The sequence below is a fragment of the Acanthisitta chloris genome, unplaced genomic scaffold, assembly GCF_000695815.1.
Source record: "Acanthisitta chloris isolate BGI_N310 unplaced genomic scaffold, ASM69581v1 scaffold18597, whole genome shotgun sequence".
Classification (NCBI taxonomy): domain Eukaryota; kingdom Metazoa; phylum Chordata; class Aves; order Passeriformes; family Acanthisittidae; genus Acanthisitta; species Acanthisitta chloris.
In genome coordinates, this window is record NW_008681181.1 from 2,574 (window position 1) to 23,939 (window position 21,366).

At 49.3% G+C, this 21,366-nt stretch overlaps 1 protein-coding gene across 1 annotated transcript in view; it reads left to right on the plus strand.

The window, feature by feature from the left end:
- The window catches only part of REXO1 (REX1, RNA exonuclease 1 homolog (S. cerevisiae)), a 30,153-nt gene that overhangs the window by 2,496 nt on the left and 6,291 nt on the right, over positions 1–21,366 (plus strand). Inside the window, exons 2-11 of the mRNA XM_009078017.1 lie at positions 2,102–3,885; positions 6,706–6,807; positions 9,118–9,319; positions 10,238–10,401; positions 12,739–12,876; positions 13,823–13,946; positions 15,027–15,140; positions 16,646–16,783; positions 18,609–18,722; positions 19,336–19,409. Coding sequence (XP_009076265.1) covers positions 2,102–3,885; positions 6,706–6,807; positions 9,118–9,319; positions 10,238–10,401; positions 12,739–12,876; positions 13,823–13,946; positions 15,027–15,140; positions 16,646–16,783; positions 18,609–18,722; positions 19,336–19,409 — 2,954 coding nt within the window. The remainder of the gene's footprint in view (positions 1–2,101; positions 3,886–6,705; positions 6,808–9,117; positions 9,320–10,237; positions 10,402–12,738; positions 12,877–13,822; positions 13,947–15,026; positions 15,141–16,645; positions 16,784–18,608; positions 18,723–19,335; positions 19,410–21,366) is intronic.

Consider the following 21,366-nt stretch of genomic DNA (forward strand, 5'->3'; position numbering starts at 1 on the left):
CAAACCTTCCTTCCCAATGTTCTTAGACCAGCACAAGGTTATCTGTGCTTTTAATACTTAGTTAAATGTGCTATTTAATAAGACTGAGAAGGAACCAAATCCTTGGACTAGGGTTATGTTTCAAATTGAGGAACATTTCTCTTAGCTCCCCTTCCCTGCCCTCCTAACCCATTTCCTCTGGGTGATTGAAATGGGCTATTTTAAATCTCAGTGTTAATTATTTCCAAGTGGTTGGGTATTATTGTTCAATTAATTGTTGGCAGTTTGCTTTTGGTCCTGGCAAAGGAGCTCTGTGCCAAGAACTGCCATTTCTTTTGCCCTCTTTAATTCTGAAGAGGAGCAGAACTGAGCCTGGTGGTAAAGCCTTTCTGAAACATTTTATTTGTCTCTTCTGTGAAGCATTAAATGAAAAGCTTGAAGTAATTTTTCAATGGTGATAACTTTTCTGCAGTCACAGAGGTTCTCCTTGCTAAGTGCTGCCACTGTAAACACCACGAGCTGTTGAGCTAACAAAGCAGTTCCGATGACGCTAAATAAATGTGCCTTTTTCCCTTCTCCAAAGAGTCTCCAAACAGCTTTCACCTCCCCCATCTCCCCATCAGTGCACACTTTTTTGCCAGCTGAAGGTGACCCAGGAGGATGAGTGACTTCAGCAGCAGCAGGTCTTAAAAACCACAGAATTGTTGAGGTTGGAAAAGATCTCTTAAGATGATAGAGTCCAATGATCAGCCAGCACCACCACCATGTTCACCACTAAACCGTGTCCATGAGTGCCACATCCACACGTTTTTGGACACCTCCAGGGGTGGTGACTCCACCACTGCCCTGTAAGAGAAGTTCTGCCATTACACAGCTGACCTTGTCCTCCCACTCTCCTTTAATGTCAGCTTTGTTTACTGCTGTCACCTCTTGCCCAAACTAGAAGGACCAGTGCCCAGAGAGGAGCTGTTGGCTCAGAGCAGCTTTGTAATAAACCAGCTCCACCTCAGACCTGAGGCCTCATGTCCTGCAAGCAACATGACAGGCAAAAACACCCTCAGCCTTGTTTCCTTGGAAGAATCTTGTTTGATGCTTCCATGTTCTCTGTGCTGCAGTGGCTGATTTGAGCACAGCTCAGTTTGGTGTGTTGGGAAGTAGCTCTGGGTTAGAGAATATCCTCACTGAGGTCCTGTGTAAGTTCTGAATAGTTTGTATAGTGTTGATGGTAACTTCATCTTTTTGTGTTTCAGGAGGATAATTTGATATGTCTGAGGTCCATCAATATATTCAAATAGTTTGTACTTAAAAGAGTGTCCTGATAGCACTTTAGTTCTCAGCCCTGTAAGGAGTTTGCATCTCAAGTCTCATTAGCTCGCGATTCCTGAAGGACAAAGCAAACTGTTTTACAGAATCACAGAATCCTGGAATCTCCTGAGCTGGAAGGGACCCCCAGGGATCATCAGTCCAACTCCTGCCCAGGACACCCCAACACTGCACCCTGTGCCTGAGAGCATTGGCCAAACACTCCTGGAGCTCTGTCAGCCTTGGGGCTGTGCCCACTGCCCTGGGGAGCTGTTCAGTGCCCAAACACCTCTGGGGGAAGAACCTTGTCCTGATATCTAGCCTAAGCGTCCTGTGGCATAAGTTCATGCCATTCCTTTGGGTAATATTTTGGAGGATGTTTTGCATTCCTGAAGGAGTTCTTTCAGTACAAGGCACCCTCACTCTCCTCTGCACCAGCAGGAACACTGCAGACCTCTTGTATATCAGAACAACAAACCCAGGGTGGTTCATTGTGTAGGAATCTTCCTTTATACCATGAGTGTCTGGATTAGCAAAAGGAAGAGGAGTAAAGGCAAAAGATGAAGGAGACTACTTTGGGTCTTGGATCCTAGTGGTGAGAAGGGGGTGTAGGTGCAGCTGGGTGTCTGCCTGTGAACACCACTGGTGGCTTTTGGTATCCAACATTTGTTTATTCTGTAATGATGAGAGTGTGGCTTTTGGTGGTGTCTTTCAGCGTTCTGTGTTGATCTGAGCAGACCTTAAAAAGACCTAAAATTTTACTCTAAAGAAGGTTTGACCTGAATTGCTGTCAGTAACTTAGTTTCTTTCTCTGCTGCAGATCGAGGCTATGATCCCTACAATCCAGAGCTTCCCAGGCGCTCGCTGGAGACGGAGGATGTCAGTCTGGCTGACATTACAGATGTGACCCCTGGGATTCTGGAGCTGGAGCTGGTCAACAAGGCCATTGAGGCAGTCAAAAATGAAGTGGAGAGAGAGCAGAAGAAGTATGAGGAGCTGCTGGAAACCACAAAGGAGTTGAGTGCGTCGGAGGGTTCCTCACTCATTTCCAACTCACCTGTGTCAGCTGCTGGGACACAAAGTGATTCATTTACCTCCTTAGAGTATATTCCAGGTAGCTACAACTTTAACAATAACTCAGACTACAACCCCACTCCTCTGACTGCTGTTAGCCACTCAAGTAAATACACTTTGGATTCCTCCCACTCCAAAGGGAGCTCACTGGAATATGTTCCCAAGGCCATAGTGCAGAATAAAAAATACAGTAGCACAGTCACTAACAATAAATATGTGATTGATGACTCTAAGCCTTCTACAGACTTGGAATACGATCCCCTTTCCAATTACTCAGCCAGGCTTTTGAGCAAAGCCAAGGAACCAAAGGGGGCCAAAAGGGGAAGGGTGTCCAGTTATGAGGAATCCTACTCTCCATCACCGAAGAAGCTCTGTGAAGATCCTGATGATGATGATGATGATGATGATGATGAGGTATGTGCCAGGTTCTCATCCTCTGAAGACGAGGCTGATGTGGAATACAAAACAGCTTCTGGTAGTTCACCATCCAAAGCTGGTTCCGAAAGTGAGTCAAACAATGAGTTACCCAGCAAAGAGCAGAGCAACAAACTGGATGACTTTGCTTCCAAGAATAGCAGAGAAGCAGTGCAGTGTGACAGGGAAGATCTTTCAGGTTCACAGAAGAGTCTTGCCAAAAACTTATCAGACAAGAACACAAAATCAATGAAATTATGTTCTGGGAAGAACAACCTGGAAATTGAACATAAAAACAAAGACTCGAAAGACAAAACAAAAAGGAAGAAATCTGATGTTGGTAAAGGTCTCAGTGAGGTTGGGAAGAAGGAGAAAAGTAAAGATCCAGAAAAAGACAAAGTGCTCAAGAGAGAAGAAAAATTCAAACCCAAGAATGAAGAGAAAAACTGCAAAGATAAAAACGGCAAAGTGAAAGCAGATGGGAACTTAAAGAAACCTGAAAAACACAAGGCAGAAAAAGTGGGTGGACTTAGGAAAGAAAAATCCAAGTCCACCAGCAGCAGTTCAGGGAAAAGCAAGAGTGAGGGTGGCACTAAAGGCTCCAGCACAGAGAAGCTTGGGAGCAGCAAGAAAGACTCTCAGAGCGGAACAGCTGATGTGAAAAACGGTAAGGAAAGCTCTGGCCGTAGAAACAGAGAGAAAGGGACCAAAACTCCAGCGCTGGAGGGAAAGAAAGAGAAGGTCAGATCTCCGGGGAAAGGAGATCCCAAGAAAGGTCGTAAGCAGAGGAGCTTGAGTCACGTTGACCTGTTTGGCGACGAGAGTGGAGATGATGACGACCGAGGTCGACCTTTGCCGTCCTCGCTGCTCACCGTGAGCTCGGACTCGGATGGCGACGGCTGTGGCTCAGCCTCTGAGGGCAAAAGGGAAAGGACGAAGAGAGTGAAGCGCTCAAAATTATCCAAGTCACCATCTTCCTCAACGTCTGATGACATCGATTATTCCATCCTTGAGAAAGACGTGGACTTTGAGTCCGATCCCATGGAAGAGTGTCTCAGGATTTTTAATGAATCCACAGATGTGAAAACTGAAGACAAGGGAAGGCTGGGGAAACAGGTAAATGCTGGCTGGGGTGGTTGGTCCTCTGCCCTCTGAATAGGAACGGAGTCTGGTGTCGTTCGGTGGTGTTGCTTACTCCAAGTAGCTGAAGAGGGCTACAGAGGGAGACTCCATGTGTTGGAAGAATCTCAGCCTGTTCGTGACTGAGTGCTTGGAAAAGTTTGCTCCTGAATTTACCTGCTGGATTGAAAGCTGCTATGAAATATAAGGATTCACTTACCTTTCCTATGGAAGGCCTTTAGCTCTCAGGGTTATCTGTTCCTTCTGTCTCCATCTGGCCTGAGAACTGTGGTGGCCTGGAGAAAAGGCTTCAGGGAGAGTGTTTTGGGGGCTTCAGAGCCAATTCAGTTTGCTAACCTGGACAGTGCCTCCTTGTTGCAGCAGAGTGGCAGGTAGGGCCAGGACAGGGTGTCGGTGCAGTATCCCACCTATCCATGCCCTCTGGCAATGGGAAGCCATTCCCTCTTGTCCTGTCCCTCCAGGCCCTTGTCCCAAGTCCCTCTCCAGCTCTCTTGGAGTCCCTTTAGGCACTGGAAGTGGCTTATGAGTTGAGGTGGCAAAATTAGGTGCCTTCTGTGTGCTGGGACCCAGCAGGTACCAGGGGATGAATGTGCCTGTCCAGGGAGTTATTGAGTGGCTTCAGCTGTAGCTATCCTGCATCCCAAAGATAATGGAGGTACTGGGACACCGTCAGGGCACCCAGTGTGTCCCAGTTTGGAGCCCTTCACCCACAGCCAGGCTTCCTGAGGGGGTGGTTGATGTGAAGGAGGTGCAGGTGAGTGCAGCAGGAGCCACACAACCGCGGGGAGGGGGGGAAGGCAGTTGGGGGAAGGCAATTTCTCCTCCTGTGATTGACTGTGGACTTTTCCTCTAATGACCACCTCAGGAATTGTGCTGGTGGTCAGGCTTTTGGTAGGTGGTGGGTGAAGTCACCTTGAATAAAGCTCTCTGGTCCAGGACCAGCTGTGTATGGAGGACATGCCGTGCCAGGTGTGTGGGGAGGTGAGCTCGGTGCTGGAGAGAGAAGCTGGACTGGGAAAGCTTTTTGCTGAACTCTCTGCTGCACTGATGTCCCCAGCCTGGTCACAGGGAACTGTGTTGCTGACAAGTAAAGACCTTTTTAGCACTCACTCAGAATTCCTGGGGAGTAGAAACTATAAATCAGCTCCTTGTGATAGTTTTCTTAACTATTAATTTTGCATGTTTAAAATTCCGCTCTTCTTTTTTCAGTGTTTAATATAATTCCCAGCTAGGAAAAAACACTATTTTGGGCATTTTTTCTCCAAGTTCACTAGTTGAAATGGAAGTAGTTGAAGGGCACAGAATCTACAGTGGGAATTACTAATCCCTGAGTTCAAAAAGTGCTGAACCAGGGGCTGCCACTCACTGCAAACAGTTAGTTCTGGCCCGGAGTGACAGTTGGGCTGTCAGCAGCCACGTGTGGCTCCTTTGCACGTACTGCACTGCACATCCCTGCCCTGAGGTTTGGTTTGCTCCTCTGTGGGAAGGGAGGAACACGCTGCAGTGCAGGGATTCTCGTTTGAGAGAGGGGTGTCTGTGAGTAGGTGCCTGGTGGGTGAGGTTGGGCATGGGCAAGTTCTTGTTGATAGAGTGATTTTGGGGATGGAGCTGTGGTGTTTGGTCTCGGTAACATGCCACAGGAGGCTTAGGCTGGATATTGGGAAAGGTTGTTCCCCTCGAGGGTCTTCGGGCACTGAACAGCTCCCCAGGGCAGTGGGCACAGCCCCAAGGCTGACAGAGCTCCAGGAGTGTTTGGCCAATGCTCTCAGGCACAGGGTGCAGTGTTGGGGTGTCCTGGGCAGGAGTTGGACTGATGATCCCTGTGGGTCATTTCCAGCTCAGGACATTCCAGGATTCTGTGATCTGTGAGGGCACATATGGGCAGTGTGGTGCTTTTCTAGCAGGAAGAATCACTTTGTGAGAGAGTTTCTTAAGGGAGTTCCTAGGGAGCCAAGTGATTCCCTGTGGAGTGCTTGTGGGGATCTGCACGAGCTCATCCCAAGGGGAGGCTGAGCTCATCCCCAAATCCAGCCCTGGGCTCTGTGTGGCTGAGTTTCAGAGGTTGTCAGGCTCCTCTCAGAGCTTTGCTAGAGGTTCTGTTGGAAAACTGAAAGCAGGATTGCCTGGAGAGCAGTGAAGGGTTGGGAAAATAAACTTGGGAAGTGTGTTTTGTATAAATTAACTGCAGAGTCCAAACCAAAGCAGATTTACAGTGGTTTCCCCTGTCCCAGGAGCAGTGCTGTTAGTTCCTGCTAGGTTCTGGCTGTGCAGGTATGTGGCCTGGGGGTTGTCACCACAGGCTTTCTGCCCTTAGACCTGCAGAGAAACATTTCCCTGAGTGTGGAGTGGGGGCACCGTGGGCTGGTGTCGAGCAGGTTGTCAGGACCTGCCCTGGCAGCGCATTACACAAGGGTAGAAGTGAGTCAGCTCCCAAGTTCTTAAAAAACCCAAACCACCCAAACCCCCTGGGTTTTAAGAATGCCATGACAGGTGAGATGTGAGTGAGGAGAGCAGGAGAGGCTGTCCAGGTCTCCTGTGGCAGGTAAGGGCTGGGTGGAATCGTGCCAGTCCAGCCTGGAGCTGCTGCTGGGGTGGGAACTGTCATGCTGCTCATCCTCTGCTGCTTTGGTGGCTCCTGGGGTCCAAACAAGGTTTGTCTCAGTGGTTCAGCACCTGACCACATGTTCTCACCTGCCTCCTGCAAGCTTAATTGAAAAGGAGACTTCTCACATCTCCCCAGCGCGAGGGATCTTCGAGTCTGTTCAGCTGTGGAAGCTTGTTCTTTTTGTTTTCCAGCCATCCAAAGAGGAAGCAAATGAAGAAAAGGCAGAAGACAATTTAACAACCCTGTTTCCTGGCCAGAAAAGAAGGATCTCTCATCTTGTCAAACAAGGAAATGTAAGTGCAGATTTAGAAGCAGAAGTTTAGATTGTTTTAAGTGAGGATTTTCTGGCCTGACCCTGGAAAACGCTGCAGTCCCAGGGCCAGGCAGTAGGGTGGGAGTTGTTTCTGCTGGAATCAGTCTGTGTTGGTTTTATTTCCTCTCTTTCTAATTTCTAAAAACACTCCATATTTAGACATCTGTTAAAAATGGCAGCAAAGCTTCCCTAAACCCAAGGGCAGGGTGAATGGATTCTGCTCTTTGTAGCCCACTGGATAGGCTGAGATGTCCATTTTTCTCCAGTATATCTTCTTCCGGTGATTTAGATGAAAATTAGTTAGACACAAGATCACTCTGGGTCTGGTGGGACTTTTCTGTCTCTTGGGCACCTAGAAGATACTGTAGGAATTTTGTCAGGTGTGTACAACCAGTGCCTTACGTCTGCCAAGGTCTCGGCACTGTCTGTGTGAGACTCTTCTGTCACAGTTGTCAAAGTACAGGGAAGAATTAAAATAAAAGGCAAGGAAGATGATCTGATTTTTTTGTTTCTTTCTCCCTGGGATTTTAATTCCTGTTTCCTCTGAGGGTTTAATGTGTTTGCCTCCAGGTGCTGGGCACAGATTAGTTTTATGTTCCAGCGGGATATGAGTGGAGACTTACACACTGATTTGAGCTGGGTAGTCCAAATTAATTGTTTTTCCTTTCCCCTCTGCCTGGAAAAGGCTCTTTTGCTTTTAATAATCTAAAGCCCTGAGGTCAGTACAGTGTGTTTTATTTAACTGCATATCTTCAGCCAGTTCATGTGGTTTGATAAGGGCCTTTCTCCCCAAGTGAAGAGATAAGAGACTGAAGCAAATGGCTTGGAAATTCATTAACTCAAATATTTATTGTGAAGAGGTGCCTTTTAGACATGTACAGATCTTTAAATATGTTCTCTTAATGTGACAGCTGATCCCAAAATGCTTTCCAGGGCTGGGAGCCCCCAGCACAGGCTTTGCCTAGGCAAACAGAGCGACCTGGTGTGCTCGGCAGCCGCTGCCGAGAGCACACTGCAGGACCTGCACTCCCTCAGCTCCTCTGTGCTGTGAGGCCTGAACTGCTGCTTTTCCATCCAGATCTGAGGCCTGTGCTTTGCTGTGTCCTTCCAAGTCGAGTGTTTGCTCAGCCTTGCTGGTGGTTCATAGCCAAGGACTGAGCAAGCAGATGGGGAGGGAGCGGAGCTCTGGTTTGGTTGCCGGGGGAAATGGTGGGCCGGAGGAATTGGAGGTGAGGCAGGAGATGAGTGGCCTGTCCTGCTTGGAAGTCTGTAATTATCCTTTAATGGCTGACTGCACTCAGGTTGGTATCCAGAAGCTGGTGCCAGCATCAGAGGCCAGGAATGCAGCAGCTGCCAGCTTGCCCCCAATTTGTGGTCCCGGAAACGCCGTGTGATGTTGGGCATGAGCACATCCTGCTCCCGAGTGGGTTTGGGAGGCAGGGCCTATTCCTCACATTTCTTCAGTATGTGGAGAAGTTTGTACTGCTGCTGCTCCTTCTCTTGTACTTCTGCTGCTAGGAAACTTCTGTCTCTGCTGACATCATTTCTGGCACTTTTCCTGCAACCTAAATTTGGACATCAAAGAAAATGCATGTGGAACTTGTTCGTGCTCGTAGCGGCTGGAGCAGGGAAGTGCCTCCACAAGTAGGCAGGGCCAGAGCCTGTGTGAAATTCAGGGCTCAGTTTATGTAATGCTCTAAGCCCATAAAGACATCTGTGTGAGGCTTCTCAGTAGGTAGAGGAGTGGGGACCTGAAAGGAGGCTGCTGAGAGGTGGGAGCAGGGATGGGGCCGCAGGGAGAGAGCTGTGAAGCTCAGCATCATGTGGCGAAGGTGGATGGAGACCAGTTGTCACTTTTTCATTGGAATATGAGCCCAAGTGGGCAGCACAGGGCTGTAGTCATGTTCTGGTGCAAGAGCAGTGTTGGCAGAGCCTTGAAGTGGGTTAGGCACAACACTGGGAATGTCATGCCACCAGACAAGCAGTTTGGATCCCACCTGCCAATTGAGGAATGTGCTAGTGTGCTGGGAGGCCTTGCCAGAGGGTGAATCGTTAATGGCTTGTTTTTCTGATGGGTGACTAACTGCTTTGTGCTGGGAGACATTTGGGACCTTCTCCTTCAAACCCTTGTACTTGCTAACAGAGGGGTTGAGGAAGTATTTGGGTCCTTCTCCTTCAAACCCTCGTACTTGCTAACAGAGGGGTTGAGGAAGAGAGGTCTTTGCTGGGAGAGTGGAAGGCAGAGGGTGGGGATGGAGGGTGCTGGCTCTGACACTTTGTGTCTGTGCAGGCAGAGGCCCCGAGCAAGCCTGTAGTGCGGCCCTACCGTCCCCCCACAGCCCAGGAGGTGTGTTACCAGAGGATCCAGCTGGCTCAGCAGCAGGCAGCACAACTGGCTGTGGCTGTTCAGAAGGCCTCTCTGTCTTTGCCAGGAGAAAAGAGGAGGATTGCTCATGTGCCAAACGCAGCCCTCACCGCAGCAGCCAAGCAAAGTAAGCCAGCACAGTTGTATTTGGGATCACTGCCCTGTCCTTCTCCGGCTAGAAGTCACTGCCTTGTGTTTAAATCACTCCTGAGCAGGTGGGAAACTATCAGGTGTGTAGCATTGGCCATGGCTTGAGTCTTTGGTGGTAGTGACCAGTGGAAGGTCTTTTCCTGAGAAATTTCATTCTGTTCTGAAAGGCACCAGGCCAGACACACAGCACTGTCCCCCATCAGTCTCACCCAGCCTCCTGCACTTAGAGTCATAGAATCATCTTGGAGGAGACCTCTAAGGTCATCAAATCCAACCTGTCACTGCTGTAACCCCTAAACCATCTCCAGGGCCAGATCCAGACACCTCTTAAACACCTCCAGGGATGGTGACTCCACCACTTCCCTGGGCAATATCCCAGTGCCTGAACACCCTAACTGTGACACTTCAGCCTTTTCTGTTTCTGTTTCTTCGTTGGATTGTGCTTGCTCCTCATTCCCTCTTCCACTCAAGCCTTCAAAGGTGGCAGGAGCAGGAGGGAAGTGCTAATTAGCACTCATTGCTGTCCCTGTGGAGTTGGAAGGACTCCACAGTGGTAGGGTTGGACTCGATCTTTGAGGTCTTTTCCAACCTGGTTGATTCTATGATTCTGTGACTCAGAGCTGAGTGGTGCTGCCGGTGCCTCGCAGCTGACAGAGTTACCTCTTTAAACTCTGCTGACTCAGTAACCCCAAAACAAACAGAAATGAGGCACGTTTCCTGGGAGAAGCTTCCTTCATCCTTGCCTGGAAGGGGATGAAATCACCCAATTTGTATTCTTTTGGAGACTTCCATTTGAAAAACTCGCAGCTTGCAGCATGGGCCTGTGATAGTGAGTTCCTTCTGTCCGCCTGAAGCCAGGCAGGATTTTTACCTGACTGTTTGCTGTTTCCTGCAGGCCTTGGGAGCAGTAAGAAAACTGTTGCTGGCAGGAGTGTCACACCTTCCAATGAGTCTGAAGCCCCAGCCCTTCCCCTGAAGGCTTGCACCTTGGCTGGGATGGCTTCAAAGACCACCAGCACCATCGTGCCCAAAAGGGTAGCACATGTGCCGTCCTTACAGGTAAGGGAAGTTTGTGTTCTTTCTTGTCCTTCCTCAGTGAGGGAGGTGTGTTTGGTCCTGCTGCAACAAATTTAGCACTGTCTGAAAGTGGTGTTTTGATTAGGTTGATTAAACGGGTTTGTTTCTTCCTGTGGTTTTCCTCGATAGCGTTGTATGAAAAATTAAACACTTGAGGGGTAGGAGCTTAAAAAGATAGAAATGCTTAAGTGCTGATCTGATCTCTTGGAATATTGATCACTCCTCTGCAGTTTGAGCCTTCCCTTGTGCTGCCTGGCCAGGTGTGTGGCCGTTTGGGTCAGGGACTTGGAGCCTCTCGCGCTCGAAAGACATGGGTGGATTAATGGCCTTCCTGGGCTTTGCGGGCCAGACCGAGGCAAGCGGTTACGGATAACGTCCCACAGTGACCTGGGTAGTTACATGTGATCACTGAACTTCAGGCTGCTGCCAATGTTTAGGGAAAAGCTATTTGTTCGTTTGTTTTTCACATTTGCTTTTAGTTTATTAGGGTTTTTTTTTTCCTGGAATACCTGTCCAGCCTCTGGGGACTTCTGCTGTGAATTGCTTGGGAAAGAAGTCGCTTAGCAAAGTGGTGGAACAAGGGGGAATAGCCTTAGGATGAAGGAGGGAAGGTTTAGATTGGATATTGGGAAGGAATTCCTCCCTGTGAGGTGCTGAGGCACTGGAGCAGGTTGCCCAGAGCACCTATGGCTGCTCCATCCCTGGGAGTGTTCCAGGCCAGGTTGGACAGGGCTTGGAGCAACCTGAGCTGGTGGGAGGTGTCGCTGTCCAGGGCAGGAGGTGGCACAAGGTGAGATTTGAGGTCCCTTCCAGCCCAAACCAGTCTGTGATTCTCCAAGCCCTTCCTTTCCCCATGAGCACTGGGAAGGCTGAGACACTGCGGAGCAGAGTGTGAATGGCATAAGAAGCTGTTGGCTGGAGTGGATGGCAGGAACGTGGTTCGTGCCAGGGCTTGATTAAATATGTCTTTGTAGATGATATCTTGTGCCAAACTCTGTCATAACATGCTCTGATTATTTCTATGAGAGTGAAAAGTCGTTTTTTTTCTTTACCCACCCAAACCCACCACAGTAATAGAGCTTGAAGCTGATTAAAAATAGAAGAAACAACTGGAAGGATAAAACACTTGCAAGAATGACAGAGGTGCATAAGGGATCACATTAGAGGTTGAGAAGACATGTATTTAGTGGAAAGGACCAAATCCCCTTGAACAGGGCACCAAAGTAGAAATCTGGAGAAAATGGGCACATTTCCCATTGAAGTAGAACCAGTCACTTCCCTTAGAACATGCTCATGTCTTCCAAAGAGCTGTTTTGATTCCAGGCTGCAGCAGATGGTTTGGTTTGTGGATGTCTCTTGGGTGGGATGGAGAATGACTGACTAAACAATTGGGTGCTTCAGAGGTGAATGTACAATTTCCTCCCTGAAAAGGAGGCAAATTGTGTGATTTGGGGAATAAATTGGTGTTAAGTGGGAAACTACAGTGGTAGATTGTAACTCAGCCCAATATGTGGGTCCTGTGCCTGAAGAAGATGTCATTCAGTTGAAGGGGAAAGTCCTTTCAGGAGCATCAGGCTCTCCAGGGAAGTCACAGTGCAAGGCTAACAGAGCTCCAGGAATGTTTGGATGATGCTCTCAGGCACAGGGTGGAGTGTTGGGGATGAACTGTGCAGGGCAGGAGTTGGACTGATGATCCTCAAGAGTCCCTTCCAACTCTGATTATTCTGTGATTCATGATTGGCATTAGAAAATGAGGGAAAACCCCAGTGCAGTAAAATTCTGGGAATCCTACAGGATGTGTGGTGTCCAGCCTGGCAGGAAGGAGCCTCCTGTTCTCAATTCACTGCCAGAGCACCAAACCCTGTGTCTGTCATGCCCATAGCTGGTGTCACATGTTCATAGCTCTCATTCAGCTCCTGGTGCTTGGTACCATCTCAGTCCTGGATGTCTTAAAGGAAATATCAGCATTTCTTTGCTCTGGAATCTCTGTGTGTGCATGAAGTGCTGTGACTAATGCCACTGGAGCCCTTGGCCCCTGGGTGAGTGGCAGGATGAAACCTAATTGTTTTGAACAGTAGTTAAAGTGCTGAAGGTGGCACAGAACCTTCAGGTGGTATTTTTAGTGCCCAAAAGTGCTGCATGTTATGTTTAGCTTTGGCAGCTTTTCAGAAAGGAAGTCACACCACTGTTAGTAACAGCAGGAAATGGGAGAGACTCAGAGCAACTTGCTAAAGCCTGACCAGCCTCTCTCTCTCTCTCTCTCTCTCTCTCTCTCTCTCTCTCTGTCTCTCTCTCTCTCTGTCTCTGTCCCACCTCCAGAGCACCAGCTTACAGAGGCCTGTTATTCCCGCAGAGTTTGGTGCTAAAGTCCCAACAAACATTCGTCAAAGATATCTCAACCTCTTCATTGATGAGTGCCTGAAATTCTGCTCCTCCTCCCAGGAAGCATTCGACAAGGTCTGTATGGATCTTTGCTTCTCAGGAATAAAGTTTGCTGCAGGGAATAACATCCACTTTCCCTTCATTGGAAAGCTTGGTCTTTCTGGACAAAAGGCCTTTTGCTCTGGTCCTTTTGCTCTGGTCCAGTAGGAAATACCTCCTGGAGTCAGTGTTGAGCACAGGGAAGTGTTTGAGGCAGATGGAATCAGTTGTGTGTTGGTTCCTTGCTGCTTGTGAAGGCTTTTAAGGAGACTTTCAAGGAGCAGTAGGGAGTAGTGAGTAGGATTTCCAAAGGCAGAGTTGAGGCAGTAATGTATTTTGTTGGAAAATTTTGGCCACTGATGTTAGTTGGGTAGATAGGGGACACTGTGTGGTGTGTGCTGTAACCAAAGCAGATGCCACAAGGATTCCTTTGTGGGATTTCATCCTCACAGCTCCCTGGGGAAAATGTTCCTATTGCACCCAAGGAGTGACCGTTTGCCAGACTTCCTTTTCTTACCAGTTAAGATGTTGCACTGCACCAAAGTGGAGAAAACAGCCTTTCCCAGGCAGTTCCAGAGCCCCTTGGTTAATCTCTCAGGGAAAGCTTCACAGGAAAATGCTTTTTCCAGCACTTTGTGTAAAATACAGTTATTTTTCTTTCACTCACCTGAGCAACCCCCATACCACTCCAGATCTGAGCCATGTGCCACTTTATTGCTCCATTCCCTGTCAGACAGATTTTTTTTTACTGTCATACTTGGATTCTGGATTTTAAGAGCCAAACATTTATTTTCTCCAAAAGCAAGAGCAGCTGTGGCTGCTCCATCCCTGGGAGTGTTCCAGGCCAGGCTGGATGGGGCTGGTGGGAGGTGACCCGGCCCGTGGCAGGGGTGGGATGGAATGAGCTTTAAGGTCCTTCCAGACCATTCCATGATTCCATGAGCATGGGGGAGTGTGTGGTAATGAGCTGTGCTGTTCACAGGCTCTGTCGGAAGAGAAAGTGGCTTATGAGCGAAGCACCAGTCGCAACATCTACCTGAACGTGGCCGTGAACACCTTGAAGAAGCTGCGAAGCCTCGTGCCCAACTCCCCCTCCAGCAGCACCAGTACGTACCACACCCGTGGTTTGGTAATTGGAGCCCTGCTTGGATTAGAAACCATGGAGAGAAACCTGTTGAGAAGCCAGAACCCATTTCTCAAAGCATTTTGCTGAAAGGCAAACAGCTCCAGTTTAGCTTTTTATAGTCTGGCAAGCTTTAATGGGCCTTCAACAGGCAGGTCCTGCAATGCTTTTTTGGCTCTCTGAACCTAAGTGGAGATAATGCCACATGGATTATTTTTTTTAGCACAAGTTCTTTAAAATGAAAAGCCCTGCTAATGGAGGGACTTGCACATGAGGCCTTCAAAGTGATAGACTCGTCCATCACCGCAGAAATCTGTTACACACATTAAGCTTCGAGAGAGAGACGAAGAGGGTTAAGACATTTCATTATTGGCTCTCGAGAGGGTACATTAAACAATCAATTTGTGCTGTTCTTGTGAATTTTTTTTGCCTGGTCTCTTCCCTTTTTCTTCCCTCTGTCTTCATTACCTTCGTGGCCATTAGTCAGAGCGGCTGAACTTGGGAGGTTGGCCTTTAGGAGAGGGCTGCCAGTTAATGATCAGCAAAAAGCTCCTCTCTGCCATTAGCTGATGTGCTGAGCACATTCTAGAGCTCTGAAGCTCCTTCCTAAAAGAAGTTGAAAGAATCAGAGGGGGAGACAGGTCTGCAGGGCCCCAACAACAGAGCTGCTCACCGTGGGTGGGTGATGCCACCACACAGCACATGATGGCATCAGGTTGCTTCTGTGCTTGGGTCTCTCTTGCTTTTGGTCAGTTGGAGAGCTCTCTGTGCTGGGGGAGCAGGTAGAGCTAGGAGTTTCTAGGAGAATCGTAAAAACATCTTCGCTGCCCTTAAAATGAGTTGCCGTGGGCTGACTGTGAGCTCGGAGCTCCCCAGAGTGCTGGAGTGACAGTGCTGGGCCAGCACCTCACACACTGAATCAGGGAATAGGATTGGACACATTTCTGGAGCAGTGCTAGAATGCAAGAGGATAAACCCAGTCCTCCTCTTGCCCCAAACTAGGCCTGAAGTCACTTGCTCACCTGAGTACCTGATCTCTTTTGCTGCTTCCTTCTCGCTGCAGAGACAAGTAACAAGAAGGTGGTGTCCCACGAGGCTGTGCTGGGAGGGAAGCTTGCTGCTAAGACAAGCTTTACTCTGAACCGGTCAGGGAGCCTGAGAGCTGAGGATTTAACAGGTAAGACCTTGTTGCAGTGAGGATGTAATTTGTGAGTTAGAGCTGGAGGTGTAGCACTGTGACTGAGGGAGGCAGGATCAGGCTGGAGCCTTCACCTCGAGTCCAGGATTCTGTGACAGGAGGTGCTGGGGTGTATCTGTGGGCAGTGTTAGGAGCTGTTGTCTGGCTGTGGTGCAGTGCTGCAGAGTCCTTGGTGAAGGGTGACACCACTGACCAGTGCCCTCCTCACTCCCCTGGTTTGGGCTGGGAGGTCACTGGTACAGCCTCTCTGCCTTTGATGTGGCATCAGGAGCCATTCAGAGCTGCTTCCTGTGCTTGGGGGGTTATTTGACTCTACCTTTCTTGCCCTGGAGCAGCTCTTTACAATGTGCCTGACAGATTAAAATCCAGACTTACAAATCTCCATCTGCTCTGTAGGGCTCACATTCACTTCTACCAATGTCACAGTAAGGTCATACTGTAGCCAAAGGGTTGTGCCACGAGCATTATTCATGTTGGCTCAAATCAGTTATGGGTATTTTGGTTGCCAAGAGATGTAGGCAAATTGTTGAGGAGATCAGAGAAGAGACAGGGAGGCCACAGAGCAGAAGGAATTGACATGGAGAAAGCTTAAAAGGGCCAAAATAGCTCAGCTAAGCAACATCAAAGGGCACAAAGCAATATTGGAAGGGTTTAACTTAGCAGCAAAAGGATATTGAGCAGAGTGCAAGAAGTTATAATTATTCTGTGAAATGAAATGAGCAGCCTGAAATCAGCAGCAGGAGGAAAGCTGCTGATAACGAAGGATTTAGGGAGCTGTGGGTGGCCTTGAAGGGTTCTGTGGGCTGTTACCAACCACCAGTCAAAACATTTAGCGTGTTAAGGTGGGAGAAGTCTCACATTTAGTGCCATGACAAGGGGGAATGGCCTGACACTGCCAGAGGGCAGGTTAGATGGGATATGTGGGATGAATTCCTCCCTGTGAGGTGCTGAGGCACTGGCACAGGTTGGACAGAGCAGCTGTGGCTGCTCCATCCCTGGGAGTGTTCCAGGCCAGGCTGGACAGGGCTTGGAGCAACCTGGGCTGGTGGGAGGTGTCCCTGCCCAGGGCAGGGGGGGATGAGATGGGCTCTAAGGTCCTTCCAACCTGAACCAGTCTGTGGATAACAGAAAGGCCTGAAAATAGCCCTTTGAGGAATTCAGTCTCAGCTTTGCTTTCCAGCCTCAATGCTGCTTGTCAAGAGGTTAGAAGTCATAGAACCATAGAATTTTAGAGGTTGGAATGGCCCTTACAGATCATCTAGGCCCGATCCCCCTGCCACCTTGGGCACCAACAACCAGATTCTAAAACACACATAAACGCTGTATACATATACTGTTAAACAATATCTGTCTGTCTGTCTGTGGAAGCAAGTCCAAACTAGTGGGAGTAGTTGATCAAGCCAGGAGTCTTGATAAAACCAAAACTAGTAAGAGAAACTGCCCCTATGTAAGAACTGTGGTCTCAGCACTGTCTGTGTGTGCAGGAGCTGCCTTGTACCGGCGCCTCAAGGACTACCTGATGACTGAGGAGCAGCTCAAGGAGAATGGGTACCCCATGGCACACCCCGAGAAGGCTGGTCGTGCTGTCCTCTTCACTGCAGAGGAGAAGAAAGTGCTTGACTGTAAGCTCTCCTGGCTCTCATTCTGCAAGGTTTGCTAGATACACGTGGAGATACTGTCCTGCTTGTATAAAGGTCTTTGCTCCTGCTGTCATGGGTCTTGCTGGCTGTGACCTTCCTCCACATGCCAGTTGGTTATATAGGAGAGGAGTGTGGCTGCAGATCTCTGCTGTGCTCCTAAAGGACAAGTTTCTTCAGCTTCCATGTCAGGAGAATGAGATATTTGAGCCAAGGTTTAGAGTTTGTGGCATGTGGGGCTGAGTGAGGTTTCTAGTTTCTAATTCCTAGGTAACAGGGTCAAAGGAGGTTTAGATTGGATATTAGGGAAAATTTCCTCCCCGGAAAAGGTTGTCAAGCATTGGCACAGCTGCCCAGGGCAGTGGTGGAGGCTCCATCCCTGGAAGTGTTCAAACAGCCTGTAGATGTGGCACTTGAGGACATGGTTAGTGGTGAAAATGGTGGTGCTCATTGATGGTTGGACTTGATGATCTTAAAAGGTCTTCTCCAACATTAGCAATTCCATGATTCTGTGTTGTCGAAGAACGGGAATCAGGCAGGTTGTCTCCGTGGATGCCTCTCTGTGGAGGTGCCTTGCCATGCTCCCCTGAGCATCTCTTTGGAGTCATCTCACTAAGGGCTGTTAAGTGCTCATCCATGTTGTCACCTTGTGTCTACATTTGTCCTGTGGTTGCTGAAGCAACCTGGCCAAAAGCTCTTACATTAGCACTGTCAAGTGCTGCATTTGTTAGAGTCCTTTTTTCCAGGTAACCAGCATCTCCTTTATGTGATCCTGAGCTCACGTTGGTTCTGTTTCTGTAGTTTCCTGTTGCAGCATCTTCGAATTAGTTGAATGAGGAGTAGAGGGAACAGCCATAAACTAACACAGGGAGAGTTGGATTGGATGTTAGGAACAATTTCTTCAGTGTTGGGGTGTTCAGGCACTGGGATATTGCCCAGGCAGGTGCTGGAGTCACCACCCCTGGAGGTGTTTAAGAGATGTCTGGATCTGCTTTAGGGATTACAGCAGTGACAGGTTAATGGTTGGATTTGATGATCTTAGAGCTCTCCTCCAACCTTGATGATTCCATGATTCTTGTTTAACCAGAGCTGTTGCAGGTCTGTTAGTGCTGTGGCTGTGGTGGTGGACACAAGTGGGCTGGGCTGGGCTGGGCTGGTGTTAATGCTCACTCTGGGACTCAGGGGATTGCATGGAGATCAGAGGAATGATTGTCAGCTACTTTACAGTGGCTTTTTGCATGTCCCGTGTCTGAATTCCAAGCTGCAGTGGGAGGGGGGGAGCTGTCCCTGGCTGCCCCCTTGGTGGCCCTGGCTCTGCTGTGAGACTTCTCAGTTTTAATGCTGAAGAATCCTTACAGAAAAACTGTGCCCGGGGAGAGCTAAATGTCACTTGGAAGTGACAAGGCACAGATCCCCTGGAAACCAGACTTCATTAGCTCTGATGTCCAAGGAATGACTTATTTATCCTGTTTCTGAAAATAACTGTGTTAGAGTCCAATGTAATTGGCTGTGGATGGAGAAACAATGCAGCACATGCTGTTGGGGACTGTGCTGCAGCTGATGCTGTGCAGCAGAAACACAGTGTTTGCCTCTGGGAAGTGTCTGGGGGGGCAGATGTGGCAGCACTGCATTTTCAGAGGGACTGCTGAGCCTTTGTGGGAGTTTAGGTACAACACTTGCATTTTTAACAGTACAAGTTGTTTCACCACTATTTGGGGCTTGAGTGATTCTGAGTCACTGGTGCTTTGGCCAAATCAAGCAGGTGAGGGATTTCTAGTGAGCTGAGTGTTGTTTCTCTCTTCTCCCCCAGCCTCGTGCAGGATCTGCTGTCGCTGTGGCACTGAGTACATGGTCTCAGCCTCCGGGAACTGCATCCGCAAGGAGGAGTGTGTCCATCACTGGGGGAGGCTGCGCAAGCAGAGAGGTACAGCCCTTCCGGGGGGATCAGTCCTGTGCTTGCTCTGCCCCAGCTCCAAACACATCTACCTCAGGTTTGAGCTGCTGTGGGGACGTCTTGGGGCGTGCCACACTCCCAGGTGGTGACACTCTCTGGTTGTGTTGCTGGAGGGTCTTGTGGCTGCTGAAATGGCTGCGCAAAGAGCTGCTGGGCAGTGGGACAGTCCCCAGATGTGACACTGGGGCTGCAGCAGAAGTGCTTCATCTTTGCTTAGAAAACGTAAGAGAAAATCCAAACCTTCCTGTGCCCTTTGGAAAAAATGAGCCTTTCAGGAGGCTGAATGGGAGCACTGGATGTGTCACTCCCAGGAGAGTGTACTGGTCTTGGTTGAATTCATTTGCAGCAAGACACTAACCTAGTTTGAGCTCTGCTGTGGTTTTCCATCAGAGCATCCAGGTGGCTTCTGGAGTTTGTCTGGCTGAATATGAGAGACTTAAACTCTTCAGATTGCTGCCTGTGAATCCAGAGTTGCTTTCCCCTGTGTTTGATACACCAGTGTTGCTGTGCTCATCCAGAGTATCTCTGCAAGTGAGAGCTAAAGTTTAGGTTCCCTCTGACTCTGAATCTCTTGCTCTTTCAGTGCCAGGTGGATGGGAAACTCACTACAGCTGCTGCTCTGGGGCTGTGGGTTCACCAGGCTGCCAGGTTGCTAAAGTAAGTTGTTGAGCAACACCTTTTTATTCTCAATGACATTTGTCCTCTGCTTATGGTGGTGATGGCTGGGAAATCCTTGCTCAAGCCTTTGGAAGAATAGTGGCTTCCCTGCAGGAAGGAAAATCCAGTGTTTGGCACTCAGCTGTCTGCAGTGAGGTGGTTGCATTTTTCCTAAGCTGCTCAGCAAATCTCACCTACTTGAGGGGTATGCAAAAACTCATTCCTTTAGTGAGTCATGGAAGGGAAAAATAAGGACCAGTTTTGAGTCCTTAAAAATAATGTGCCTAAACCTTTTTTCCAGCTTTACCTTCTCCAGATTCCCATCCTAAGGTAACTTTCTGCTGTAAATGTTTCCTTAGGTTTCTGTTTGCTCTCTGCCCTTTGCTGTGTTGAGGGGAGGAGCTTCTCTCATGGAGGGAGAGGGGAATGGGATCCCAGCACTAGAAAACAGACTGGAAAAAATTCGTAAGGATGGAATTTTGGCTTTGGCTCGGGCTGAGCACTGTTTGGGATACCTTTGCACAGATGCTTTTGTCCTTGGGCAGTGGGAAAGTTGGTGTCCCAGTCTGGCATCATCACTCCTCTCGAGCCATGGGCTGAAGGGAGCGGTCTGTCCTTTCCCTCTCCCTCAGGTCTCTGGGGGTGCTCCTTGTTGCTGGCATTTTTGGTGGATGCCATGATGCAGAACCAAGGGGAAGGGGATCCAAAAGGGTCATGACCAGCAGAAGCAGCTCCCAGAGCACATCTGCTCCAAGGCATCCTGCCCCACTGTGTGAAAGACCTCGAGTGACACAGGCCAGCAGGGCTGCTGTGGGTCCCGGAGAGCTGTGTGCCCTCCTGGTCCTGGCCAAACACTGGAGGTGGGAAGTGGATTCTGGGGCTGAACTCAAGGTTTGTTAGGAGAGGAAGAGCTGTCTGTCTGGGCACATAAGAGCCTGCCCTGTGCAGTGGGGAGCATGGCTGGATCCAGCAGGCTGCTGCTCCTCTTTCCTTTTCATGGGAAGTTAGGATCTCTCTTAAATCAGTTTTCTGTGCCTTTCCCAGCGCGTCTGGATGTCTGTGCGGGCTCTCTGCAGTTGGGCAGGGAGACAGGAGATGGCAGGATGGAGCTGTGCTCCTGCCGCGTCACCCTGGGAGCCAGAGAGCCTGGGGAGACTCTGATACCGAGTCTGCTGCCTCCTCTGCTCGGGGAAACGAGCAGCTTCCCTGCCATCCTCCCGGCGAGGGGCAGTCGGGCAGTTGCAAATCCACAACTAGTGGAGAAAAACACCTAATTGCTTGTTTGAATTTCCTTCCCTGCCCAATGATATTGTGCTACAGAGGGAGAGAAGGAATCAAGCTGCAAGAGAGAGAAATGTTTATTGTCTCTTGGCTGGTAATCTGCTCTACCCATTCATTCAGCAGAACAGTTAGTAGGTCCATGGGCATAAAGGTAGAGTGGACAAGTGTGGCCCCTTGCTCCTGGGAAGCAGTGGACTGTGTGGCCTTGGACACAGGGAGAGATTGGCCTCAAGTGTTGGCCCAGCTACCTCATTAACTTCAGAGGATGCAGTTCCTGTACTCTGACTGCACCTGCAGTAGTGACCTGTGCAGGAAAATATGCAAATCCTGCTTTGGTTACCCTCTGCCTACAGGTTTCAGCTTTGCAAGGGCCTCAGTTCCTCATCTCTTTTGTCTTTAATCCTGAGACAAACCAGCACAGTTTGAGTCCTTGTAGGGCGAGATCTGTGGGAAGCACTGTATTCCCCTGTGCTGGCACTGCTGAGGGCCCACCTTGAATCCTGGGGGCAGTTTTGGGCCCCTCATGACAAAATGAAGGACATTGCAGGGGCTGGAGTGTGTCCAAAGGAGGGAATGGGCTGGAAGGACTGGAGCAGGAGTAGCACCTGAGGGAGCTGTGGGGGCTCAGTGGTGGTGCTGGTTTGATAGTTGGGCATGGTGGTCGCGTGGGGCCTTT